This window comes from Nilaparvata lugens, chromosome X (assembly GCF_014356525.2).
Source record: "Nilaparvata lugens isolate BPH chromosome X, ASM1435652v1, whole genome shotgun sequence".
In the NCBI taxonomy this organism is placed as follows: domain Eukaryota; kingdom Metazoa; phylum Arthropoda; class Insecta; order Hemiptera; family Delphacidae; genus Nilaparvata; species Nilaparvata lugens.
In genome coordinates this window covers 98,985,390-98,997,069 of record NC_052518.1, presented here as the reverse complement: position 1 = coordinate 98,997,069, position 11,680 = coordinate 98,985,390, and the positions used below count along the sequence as shown (strand labels likewise).

Here is an 11,680-nt window from a genome sequence, read left to right as displayed (position 1 = left end):
TTGGCTCGGTTGCAAAAAACATTTTAAATTTTAACCATTATTGAATGCCTCAGATTTTTGAAAAGAAGGCTTCTCTGATTGGTTCTCGTGGCATTTAATCATGGTTAAAATTTAACAGGCTTTTGTGCATCCGGGACAATATTTCCATTATCATAACATTTCGAATAATACCAACATATTGTCATAGAAAAGAAAAAGCCTAACCTATGGATATCCACTATAGTGAGGTCAAAGTTAGAATCGCAGTGGATGAGGGATAGGAGGTCAGCGTTGCCGATTCTCTGTCTTGCCTCTGCCTTCTATAGAGGAAAGCTGATACCGGTATATCTGATGTAATATCAACTGTTCGTTCTTGTTTAAAATACCTAATAAATTATATTTTATTCGCCAAAAAATCAATGATTAACTATTTCATCATGGAGAGTGTATTATATTTGTACATTGTTAAAAAACTTTCTGGCAACGTTGCGGAGCTAGAAAAGGATAGCGCTATCTGCTTTGGCATATGATAGACAAGGAGAGCAACACCAATGTTAATCAGATACTGCCATTGTAACGTGGACCTCACTACAGGTGGACTATCGGCTTGACATTTGGAACATAAGTGCACTATACCTTGGGATATCTTTTCTCTAGGAGTCAACAATCTCAAGATTGCAACTACATTTATATTTCATCACAGACACAGTCTGTGGAATTGAAAATATTATGTAGCCTATGTTTTAGTTATAAATGTGAATAGTGAAACACATAGAAACTGTATGATTTTTTATGAGACTGACATCTTTGAAGGACAAGTAGTTGAGGACATAGATGCCGTAAGGTTTCATCTGGTTGTCAATGTTTGTACGCAGCATCATAACGATCAACGCCTGCTTGAACCATTTTGGTTTTCCTATCCACGGTACATCTGCCAAAGATTGGCGGAATATGTCACTCTGAAACAAACAAATTAGAAATAAAACATAAAAAAATCTGGTGTGGCGCACTCACACAACTTTCCTTGACGTTATGAAAATTGATCACCTGACGCTAGTGTTCTCGCGCATCTCAAGTCTATACTATTCAGAGATATGAGACAGCTGGTGATAGAACAATAACGCTGGAGACACACGAGGTCTTCTATCTCTTCGTAGTGAATGGAATAGAACCAACTGTTTACAATTTAATAATCACATTTTCACGAATTTCAAGCTTATTTTCAATTTTAGGTGAAAATGTTACTGAACATTAATTGCAGAGATTTTCATGCTCAATCTTTTCTACTTGAAAATTTTTGTTTAAATTGTATATGAAGGCTGATAATTGAGAATCTAAAATCAAACTTTGTATAGATGGGGCGGAGCTCCTGAAATTATATTTTACAGATATAGGACTTGTTGCAGTTGATAGAGCTTATCAATGACTATTTCAGGTATGAATTTGATCAAAATCGTTGGAGCCGTTTTCGAGAAAATCGCGAAAAACCCTGTTTTTGACAACATTTTCGCCATTTCAGCCGCCATCTTGGATTGCATTTCATCGAAATTGTTCGTGTCGGATCCTTATAGTGTACGGACCTTACGTTCCAAATTTCAAGTCATTCCGTTTTCTGGGAGATGAGATATCGTGTACACAGACGCACATACACACACACACACAACACACACACACACACACACACACACACACACACACACACACACACACACACACATACAGACCAATACCCAAAAACCACTTTTTCGGACTCAGGGGACCTTGAGACGTATAGAAATTTAGAAATTGGGGTACCTTAATTTTTTTCGGAAAGCAATACTTTCCTTACCTATGTAATAGGGCAAGGAAAGTAAAAAATTAGTATGAATCGGATCCATTCATCAATTTTTCAAGTAAATAAAGCTGGGCTCACAAATAACAGTGTATAATTGACCGAGCGAAGTGAGGTCTAAGATTCAAGTCGACGGTTTTGCATTTCTCTTTATATTTATATGTTTTTATATTTTTATGTTCATATTTTATGTTCCGTATTTACGGCGAAACGCGGTAATAAATTTTCATGAAATTTGACAGGTATATGTTCCTTTTCAAATTGCGCGTCGACGTATATACAAGGTTTTTGAAAATGTTGCATTTCAAGGATAATATAAAAGGAAGAGGAGGATAATATAAATATATACATTATAATACATTTAAATATATTATATTATATATTATATTATATTACATTATACATTATATATATTATATTATATATATAATATAATACATTTCAAGGATAATATAAAAGGAAACTTCATACGCCAATATTAGAGTGAAAATCAGACTATAGAATTTATTCATCATAAATCAGATCATGTCGAGTGGATTATAAATTGCATGCCATGGGGCATGCAATTCAATATCTCAATGTAACTTGGTAAAAAACAGCTGCTGTGTGGACTATTAATTGCATGCCTCATTGAATGCAATATTTATGCACTATTAAATGAACTATTGATTGCATGCAATTAATAACTAAAATAGCATAGTATATTAATACTTTCTCTGTTTTGAACTCGGGCTGACCTGTTGCCAGTATGTCTTTGAAGGATATTAGCTTTTGATGTTAGCATTTTTGATACACCAACCTCAACAGCCATTACGGCAGCCGTTTCCCACCGATATCTCGCCAACACGACATACAGACAGGATTTACTCTGATGGACAGTATAAGAGGAGGCTGTAGTTTATAACTGCGCGAGGTGTACTCTTCACAGAACTACTTTAGTAGAATAAAATAATCACTTTTCTTTTAGGGCTACTAAAATTATTCAAACACAACAAATATTATTTATTTATTTATCATTTACAATCAACTTAAGGACAAAAAACAGACTACAGTCCAAAACTTCTTTTCATCCCAATTTCATAAAATAAATTGTCTAAATAAAGGTTATGTGCGATCCCCTTAAACTCTTCACTAATTTCCACATTGAAACAAAACACAAACACTTGAAACAATTGATTTTAAATTTAGAAAGATTAAGATCCGAATTGATAACAAAATTCTCTCAACTTAGCACTCAAAACTGTGAAATAAATATTAATTTGAAATATATCAAGTGCCCTTTTATTTGATCACAATAACACGACTAGTTTCAACTTTTCATTGTCACTTAAGGTATGCTGACAAATTGACGTGGCTCTCACTATAGAATAATTAGCCATAGGAAAAATAATTAGCCAATGATAAAATAGTATAATTAGCATTAGGAAAAATTCAGTACAAGTCTATCCAAACATTTTTAAATCAATCATTGAATCAAACTCATCAAATATTGTTACATTTAAAAAGAATGCAGTTCCTATTGAGGATTTGATGAAGAGAAAGTGGTTTTCAATGAATTGTAGAGAATATGGGATTAAATTTTTTATATTTTTTACCTGGTTTGAAATTCGCTGGCCCGTATTGTAGGAGAAGAATATTGTAACGTTTATGAAAACACAAATTACAGCATAATTTATTATTGTCTCCAAATCATCTGCCTGAAACAACGAATAAAAATCTGGTGTAGCGCACTCACACAACTTTCCTTGCCGTTATGAAAATTGATCACCTGACGCTAGTGTACACGCGCATCTCAAGTCTACTATTCAAAGATCCGAGTCAGCTGGTGACAGGACAATAACGCTGGAAACACACGAGGTCTGCTATCTCTTCATAGTGAATGATCTAATAGAATCAACAGTTGCCAACAGTTTGTAATTAAATAATCACATTTTCTCGAATTTCAAGCTTATTTTCAATTTTAGGTGAAAATGTTACTAATCATCAATTGTAGAGATTTTCACGCTCAATCTTTTCCACTTGATTTTTTTTTTAATTGTATCTCGTGCCTGATAATTGGGAATCTAAAATCAAACTTTGCATAGATGAGGCGAAGCTCCTGAAATTTTCACAGATATGAGACTTGTGGCAGTTGATATAGCTTATCAATGACTATTTTAGGTATGAATTTGATTAAAATCGTTGGAGCCGTTTTCGAGAAAATCGCGAAAAACCCTGTTTTTGACAACATTTTTGCCATTCTAACCGCCATCTTGAATTGCATTTGATTGGAATTGTTCGTGTCGGATCCTTATAATGTAAGGACCTAAAGTTCCAAATTTCAAGTAAGGACCTTAAGTTCCAAATTTTCAAGTCATTCCGTTAATTGGGAGATGAGATATCGTGTACACAGACGCACATACACACACACACACACACACACACACACACACACACACAGACCAATACCCAAAAACCACTTTTTTGGACTCAGGGGACCTTGAAACGTATAGAAATTTAGAAATTTGGGTACCTTAATTTATTTCGGAAAGCAATACGGCCCTTACCTATGGTAATAGGGCAAGGAAAGTAAAAACAAAGCAATCAAATCAATAAAAATAATAGACAACCGACCATTAAAAACTTAGGTTGGATTGATTATTTATAAAAAATAAATTACTACTTGCCTAATGAATTGAATTGAATAAATAACCTAGAACAATCCACCATGATTAGGTACTACGATCAGATGAATGATTATTTTAAGAGTGGAGACTAATAGATTATTATATTTTTAGAGATTATTTTTTATTTTTACTCGTATTATTTAATTGAATAAAATAAAACGCAGGGAATGACTATAAAAAATCTGGTGTGACGCACTCACACAACTTTCCTTGCCGTTATGAAAATTGATCACCTGACGCTAGTGTTCACGCGCATCTCAAGTCTACTATTCAAAGATCCGAGCCAGCTGGTGACAGGACAATAACGCTGGAAACACAGGAGGTCTGCTATCTCTCCATAGTGAATGATTTAATAGAATGAGCAGTTGTCAACAGTTTGCAATATTGAAATAATCACATTTTCTCGAATTTTGAGCTTATTTTCTATTTTAGGTGAAAATGTTACAAAACAAATTGTAGAGATTTTCATGCTCAATCTTTTCCTTTTGAAAGTTTTTGTTCATATTGTATCTGAAGCCTGATGATTGGGAATCAAAAATCAAACTTTGCATAGATGGGGTGGAGCTCCTGAAATTTTTAACAGATATGGGACTTGTGGCAGTTGATAGAGCTTATCAATGACTATTCTTGGCATGAATTTGATCAAAATCGTTGGAGCTGTTTTCGAGAAAATCGCGAAAACCCCTGCTTTTGACAACATTTTTGTCATTTTAGCCGCCATCTTCAATTGAATTTGATCGAAATTGTTTGTGTCGGATCCTTATATTGTAAGAGGGCCTTAAGTTCCAAGTTTCAAGTCATTCCGGTAATTGGGAGATGAGATATCGCGTACATAGACGCACATACACACACACACACACACACACACACACACACACACACACACATACATACAGACCAATACCCAAAAAACACTTTTTTGGACTCAGGGGACCTTGAAACGTATAGAAATAGGGGTACCTTAATTTTTTTCGGAAGGCAATACTTTCCTTACCTATGGTAGGTAATAGGACAAGGAAAGTAAAAGGTGTGCATAAAATGAGTTGAGACTTGGAGAATGAATCTATGTTGCCAAATTGTGCGAAATTTCAATCTTTCAAGCTCTTAATATGACAGGATGCATTCAATTCGACAACACAGTCGTAGCAGAGTTTTCAATTTGTTATACATGGGTTTCCTGTAAAAAGACGTTCTTCCAAGTACGTTTGACAACTGAAAAAATAATTTAAATTATTTCTGAGAAACTTTCTCGCTTTCACCACCCATGCACTCATCTTTTGAAACAAAAAATAAGTTTCCAGCATGTCGAAAATTTCATGTTTTCTGCTCAAAATTTCTCGACATTGAAGAAAATAATTATTAATTAAAAAATAACAATAGGTCGAATGAAAATGATCCAGACACCAATAGAAAGGAGACATTCTTACCGTTAATTTGATATAAAATTATTACGCATTACGACGCCCAATGATTCTGAGAGAAGTGATAATCAAAAGAAAAACAAATCTTCGTGATGTTTCCAATTTCATCATAAAAATTAAATTTCCTTTAAATCCTTCAATCCTGAAACTTTTTTAGCACTACTAGGATATCGGGGATGATATTTTACATCCAATTCTGACGTTGAATTGGAAATTTGAGAGAGTTGCAATTTTACACGAATTGGCAACCTTGTAATTTCTTCGGATGGAGGGCCAAGTCTCAACTTATTTTTCACAGACTATAAACAGCAATAAAAAAACTATGGTAGGGTGCGAAATAGTTTAGTCTAAAACTCATTTTATGCTAAGATTATATTGATTGGACTTGTAAGACTGTATATGACTGGACTCATATATTATATACAACCATAAAGATATTATAGCATATCAATCTATCTTTTCTCTATGATACTACAGTGTAAAGACTTATATAAATTAATAGTGTATTATAAAATTCCAACTTATTCTATTATTATTTGTTACATGAAACTTGCAGTTATAAACTAAGTTATATTATGTCAAAGGAAGAAAAATCTTGAACAGTAGAGATTAATCATTTTCATGTTTCACTGCTTCATTTGACATATCATTCATAACTGTAAATTAGATAAAATAGAAATTAGAAAGAGTTGATACTCCGATATTCATTATTAACACTTCGTTATATATATAGGTAGATCTTCAGATACACTTTACCTCAAGCAGAATATAGATATTCATACAGGTGTCAACACACATTACACAAGTGGTCATCAGGATTGGAAACGCTGAATTTTCTGCACAGTTCTTGAAGTTTCTGTTGAATGAAAAAAATATATAAATATAAATTTTCTTGACAGTAAATAAAATTTAAAACATGAACATTTTTGGATAAATTTGACTATAGAGAAGAAATTACTATACCTCAAGGAGCACTGGAAGTGCTACCAAATAATGTATTTGAAGACAAACTGTATGATAATGAATAAACTATACTAAACAGTAAACACACATTGTAAATTAATAATAGAGATAAAATCTATGGGAATTCATTGTGAATAAAATTATTTGATATCTATTAGAGCTCCAAAAGTCAAGAGAACAAACGATAAAATAAGCTAGTAGGCATTATACAGAGTGATCAAGAGTTCACGCAACTGAAACTATAACTCTTTAAAGTTCTAAGTTGCACAATTTTTCAATCACTCTGTATCTATGAGAAAAAATGAAAAATAGACGTTTTGAACAATTGTCTGTTTCATGATTACATAGAATTACTAATGGTAATATTATGCCATTACTAATGGCAGGAAAGATAGATAGAGGAAAAACGTTGCCGATCCTCTGTCTTGTCAATGCCTTCTATAGACGGTAGCTGATACAGGTTTATTGATGTAATATTAACTGTTCATTCTCGTTTAAAATAATCAATTATATTTTATTAAGCAAGGAATTATATTATTCAATAATTGCATAATGAATTTTCATAAATTAAGATGGAATATTTTGCTAGTTAATTATCAATTCTACATTGTTAAAAGACGATCTGGCAACAGAGCAAAGCGAGAAAGAGATAGCGCTATCCACTTTGTTGAATCATAGACAAGGATAGCGATACCATAATATATATTGCTAATCAAGCACTGCCATTATAACTGGTGTGGCGCACTCTCACACAACTTTCCTTGCCGTTATGGAAATTGATCACCTGACGCTAGTGTTCCCGCGCATCTCAAGTCTACTATTCAAAGATTTGAGCCAGCTGGTGACAGGGCAATAACGCTGGAGACACACGAGGTCTGCTATCTCTTCATAGTGAATCATTTAATAGAATCAACAGTTGTCAACAGTTTTCAATTGGATAATCACATTTTCTCGAATTTCGAGCTTATTTTTAATTTTAGGTGAAAATGTTACTGAACATTAATTATAGAGATTCTCATGCTCAATCTTTTCCACTCGAAATTTTTTGTTTAAATTGTATCTGAAGCCTGATAATTGAGAATCTAAAATCAAACTTTGCATAGATGGGGTGGAGCTCCTGAAATTTTTACAGATATGGGACTTGTGGCAGTTGATAGAGCTTATCGATGACTATTTCAGGTACAACTTTAATAAAAATCGTTGGAGCCGTTTTCGAGAAAATCGCGAAAAACCCTGTTTTGACAACATTTTCGCCATTTTAGCCGCCATCTTGAATTGCATTTGATCGAAATTGTTCGTGTCGGATCCTTATATTGTAAAGACCTTAAGTTCCAAATTTCAAGTCATTCCGTTAATTGGGAGATGAGATATCGTGTACACAGATGCACATACACTCATATACACACACACACACACACACACACACACACACACGCACACATACAGACCAATACCCAAAAACCACTTTTTTGGACTCAGGGGACCTTGAAACGTATAGAAATTTAGAAATTGGGGTATCTTAATTTTTTTCGGAAAGCAATACTTTCCTTACCTATGGTAATAGGGCAAGGAAAGTAATAAAAGCTCTTAGCTTCTACTCACATTTGTGGAGCGCTTTCGGACACTAGGCCCTACATCAACACTCTGTTGATGTGTGTTAAACAATATTTGAACTCCACAAAAAATGTGAGTAGAGGCTAAAAGCTTTTATTTATAAATGATATATAGTTTCTCACTAGCAGAACTAATTTCATTGCAAGAAAATAAGTTTTTTGCAAGAAAAGAGCCCAATAATCACCTATTCAAACTCTGGTGACACCATACTATTCGCCTCATATCTTCTCTTAACATCTTCATATTCTGTCCCTCACAGTTACCATCGATGTCTCTCTCATCTGGAAAATCTTTGACAAGCTCTTCTAGTAGAAAACCAATAGTCTCATAGTCGGCCAAAACCCTTTCAGTAGCCAAACATACAGACATTATCAGACAATACGCCTCAGCTGAGTAGAACAAGATAAGCATGGCCTGAAAGCAGTAGAGATACACAAAGAACTCGCCAGAGTTCAGGGTGGTCACTGGCGACCAGTAAACGAAAAACGTTGGCCAGTCTTGTTTGGAACTCTCCGATCTCCCCACCAATATTTGGTTGAAAATGTTGCGGTTAATACTGGCAAAATACATTACAACAATCGCCACAGCGATCCTCCTAGATGACGTCACCATTTCATCCGTTTTCTCCTTGTAGTAGACCTTTAGTCTCCCCCATTTTTTTATATTTCTCTCCACTTCCCATCCCTTTATCAGAAATTCACTCTCAATCAATTCCACCAACTCATCACCTTTGTAAGGGTTCAAACTTCTGTCAACAATGCATGCAAACATGAGGGATATGACGACGATCTCTTTCAAGGCCACCAGACATTTTTCGACATTGTCATGTTCGTTTATGATGATTAAACAGCTGTTAGCGACACCTAGTGACGTCATCAAAGAGATGAACAGGAACGGGAGAGAGTTGTTTCGTACTAAGTCGATGCATTTTTTGACACCCTGTATGCTTTTCATTCTTGAGAGGTATCTGGAGGCAGAGAGATGAATAACTATTAAATAAATAGGAATACGGCTACTTCATTCACTTAAATTTAATGATTAGCCAACTGTTGTTTATAGTAATTAGAAATACGGTACCATGTAACTCTATCAGGTACCATGTAACTCTATCAGTTTTACGGCTACATTGATAGAATAGAAATATAGTGTGCATCAAGAGAGACAAAAGGAATCTGATGGCAGAGAGAAATAATAAATTAAAAAAAAAATAAGTAATACATTAAAAATAATAAATAATAAATTAAAAGTAATAAATAATAAATTATAAATAATAAACTCTTCTAATAAGAAGAGTTTAGCTACTCACACAACGCATGGTATCGCATATAGATAGAAGTAGATTTATCTATACCGGTATGAATAAGTTGATGAAAATTATTTTTGTTTTTTATCAGTCTTATCAAAATAATAGATATAATAATTTTGAAGAAAGGACGGTATATTCGAATTAATCATAAAATATCAGCTCTCTGTGCTATAACAATTTTGCCTTCATTTGTTATTGGCACATTAAAATTCTTGAGAATTATAATATATTATGTAAAGGAGCTAGTCTGAAAAATGAAAAATTAAATTTGATTAATACGATTCGCAGTAGACATAATTGTTATACCGTATTATGATCAATTTTCAGTAGTGAAAAATATTTTATTCGAAAAGATGATTTATTAACAGTTTACAAATTTTCCATATTATTTCTTTCAAATGCATTTTTTTTTACAGAAGACATATTATATTTTCACACTTTTTCTATGTATTTAAATAATGATTTTTATTTTAAATTATTTGACTGCATGTTGTGTTTAAATATACATAGAAAAAAGTGTGTTAATACATAGCAGCTCGGAATGGAGCAAGAAACCATCACCTGTATATTTTCAATAATATCTTAAAGATTAAACTGTACAAAAAATATTCTTATTCTATCCTGAAATATGGAATAAATAATTAAATAAAATAAAGATAAATAAATCAGATTTATATTGTTAATACAGCTATGATCATAATATTAAGGAAGCCAAAATATTGGAGGAAACTGCATGTTTCAACAGTTAAAAACAGGCTCCTCCAGGCTCCACATAAATCAATGAATTTCTCATTTTTATCAGAAAATAATAGTTTTTCAAATTCACGAGGAAACACATTATCTAAACTACAATAAAGTTGTTATGAGAACAGTTACGGTAGGCTGATGCTTTATTCTTAATTATGGTACATATTACAAATAAAGTTTGGTTGTATTCTTCCAATCAAATTATTAAGATTCCTGATTTAATGAGCGAAAACATCAATTGAAAGGTTTTTTATTTAAATGAATTGAAAAATAATTATATAATATTGATGGACCTTTCTCAAGTGTAACAACCCGTTGTTGAATCAAAACTCTCGAAATAAAACTATTTGGTTGTTGATGGAACTCTTCACATAAAGCTCAAGTTCCAGAAAAATTGAACTCTTAGTTGCTGGTGGAACTCTTAAAAAAATCAGGTTAAAAAATTTAAACCCTTGATTATTGGTAGAGCTGTTCATCACAGCAACCTTGAAATTCCTTAAAAATAAAACTGTTAGTTGCTGATGGAACAGTTCACAGCAACCTTGAAATTCCTCAAAAATAAAACTGTTAGTTGCTGATGAACAGTTCACAGCAACCTTGAAATTTCTCAAAAATAAAACTGTAGTTGCTGATGGAACTGTTCACAGCAACTTGAAATTCCTCAAAAATAAAACTGTTAGTTGCTGATGAACAGTTCACAGCAACCTTGAATTCCTCAAAAATAAAACTGTTAGTTGCTGATGGAACGTTCACAGCAACCTTGAAATTTCTCAAAAATAAAACTGTTAGTGCTGATGGAACTGTTCACAGCAACCTTGAAATTTCTCAAAAATAAAACTGTAGTTGCTGATGGAACTGTTCACAGCAACCTTGAAATTTCTCAAAAATAAAACTGTTAGTGCTGATGGAACTGTTCACAGCAACCTTGAAATTCCTCAAAAAAAAACTGTTAGTTGCTGATGGAACTGTTCACAGCAACTTGAAATTCCTCAAAATAAAACTGTTAGTGCTGATGGAACTGTTCACAGCAACCTTGAAATTTCTCAAAAATAAATCTGTTAGTTGCTGATGGAACTGTTCACAGCAACCTTGAAATTCTCAAAAATAAAACTGTAGTTGCTGATGGAACAGTTCACAGCAACCTTGAAATCCT

At 33.2% G+C, this 11,680-nt stretch overlaps 1 protein-coding gene across 2 annotated transcripts; it reads right to left on the bottom strand.

The window, feature by feature from the left end:
- Positions 1-697: 697 nt before the first annotated feature.
- On the bottom strand, positions 698-8,877 carry LOC120354862. 2 transcript variants are annotated; one of them, XM_039442803.1, is made up of 4 exons: positions 8,659-8,877; positions 6,654-6,753; positions 3,406-3,507; positions 698-938 (listed from the first exon to the last, which is right to left on the bottom strand). In XM_039442803.1, exons 1-4 carry the CDS (start codon positions 8,841-8,843, stop codon positions 723-725), a joined length of 603 nt encoding a protein of 200 aa, XP_039298737.1. In that variant the 5' UTR covers positions 8,844-8,877; the 3' UTR covers positions 698-722. The 2 variants fall into 2 exon arrangements, with proteins under 2 accessions (XP_039298737.1, XP_039298738.1); XM_039442804.1 differs by lacking the exon at positions 3,406-3,507.
- Positions 8,878-11,680: the final 2,803 nt, after the last annotated feature.